Below are 851 nucleotides of genomic sequence, written 5' to 3' on the forward strand. Positions count from 1 at the left end.
CACGTCTGACACCTAGATGCAGGAAACTACGAGCGGAATACCTGGACACCCTGGACTTCCACATCCAACACATGGATACAGGAAACTACGGAGCGGAATACCTGGACACCCTGGAGTTACACGTCCAGTACCTAGATACAAGAAACTACGGATCGGAACATCTGGCCATCCTGCGCATTGAAGGTAAATGATGGGAAACTCGACAAAAAGATGATTCTCAAAGACTGTGTTGCAGAGGTCGTTAGATGGTGGAAGAATAGTCTACACAAGTTTAACCCCACTACAACCCTAAAATTTAAACTTGAAATAAGCTCGGATGCGTTGTTAAGAGGTTGGAAAGCACATTGCAGAGGGGTGAGTACGCAAGGTTTCTGGGATGGAACAGAAAAAACTCATCACACAAACTACCTCGAATTAATGGCGGCATTCTTCGCACTGGAAAGTTTTGGGGACCAGGAGCATAACGGCAAAATTTTACTAAGAATGGATAATACGACAGCCATATCATATGTTAACAAAACAGGTGGGATTCAGTATCCCAGGCTCAACAAAATCGCAAGCGAGGTCCGGCAATGGCGTGAGAAGGAAAATTTATGGGGATATGTGATATACATACCTTCAAAAGAGAATGTAGAAGCAGATAAGGTTTCACGATCCTTTAATATAGATACTGAATGGGAACTCGCTGACTGGGCGCTCAGCAGAATCGTCGAAAATTTCGGACCTCATGAGATAGATCTCTTCGCCATCAGTATAAAACAGAAAATGCAGAAAATCCTGTTCATGACGACCAGACTTAGAAGCGTATGCGGTAGACGCATTCTCATTATTATGGGGGGGGGGGGGGGAAA

The 851-nt window shown here is 44.5% G+C and overlaps 1 protein-coding gene across 1 annotated transcript in view; it reads left to right on the forward strand.

Moving 5' to 3' along the window:
- The first annotated feature begins 210 nt into the window (after positions 1-210).
- Positions 211-851, forward strand: part of LOC107273237 — a 1,960-nt gene continuing 1,319 nt past the window's right edge. Inside the window, exon 1 of the mRNA XM_015751213.1 lies at positions 211-804. Within this exon, the coding sequence (XP_015606699.1) occupies positions 211-804 (594 nt within the window). The remainder of the gene's footprint in view (positions 805-851) is intronic.

The sequence above is a fragment of the Cephus cinctus genome, unplaced genomic scaffold, assembly GCF_000341935.2.
Source record: "Cephus cinctus unplaced genomic scaffold, Ccin1 Ccin1_scaffold1528, whole genome shotgun sequence".
NCBI lineage: Eukaryota > Metazoa > Arthropoda > Insecta > Hymenoptera > Cephidae > Cephus > Cephus cinctus.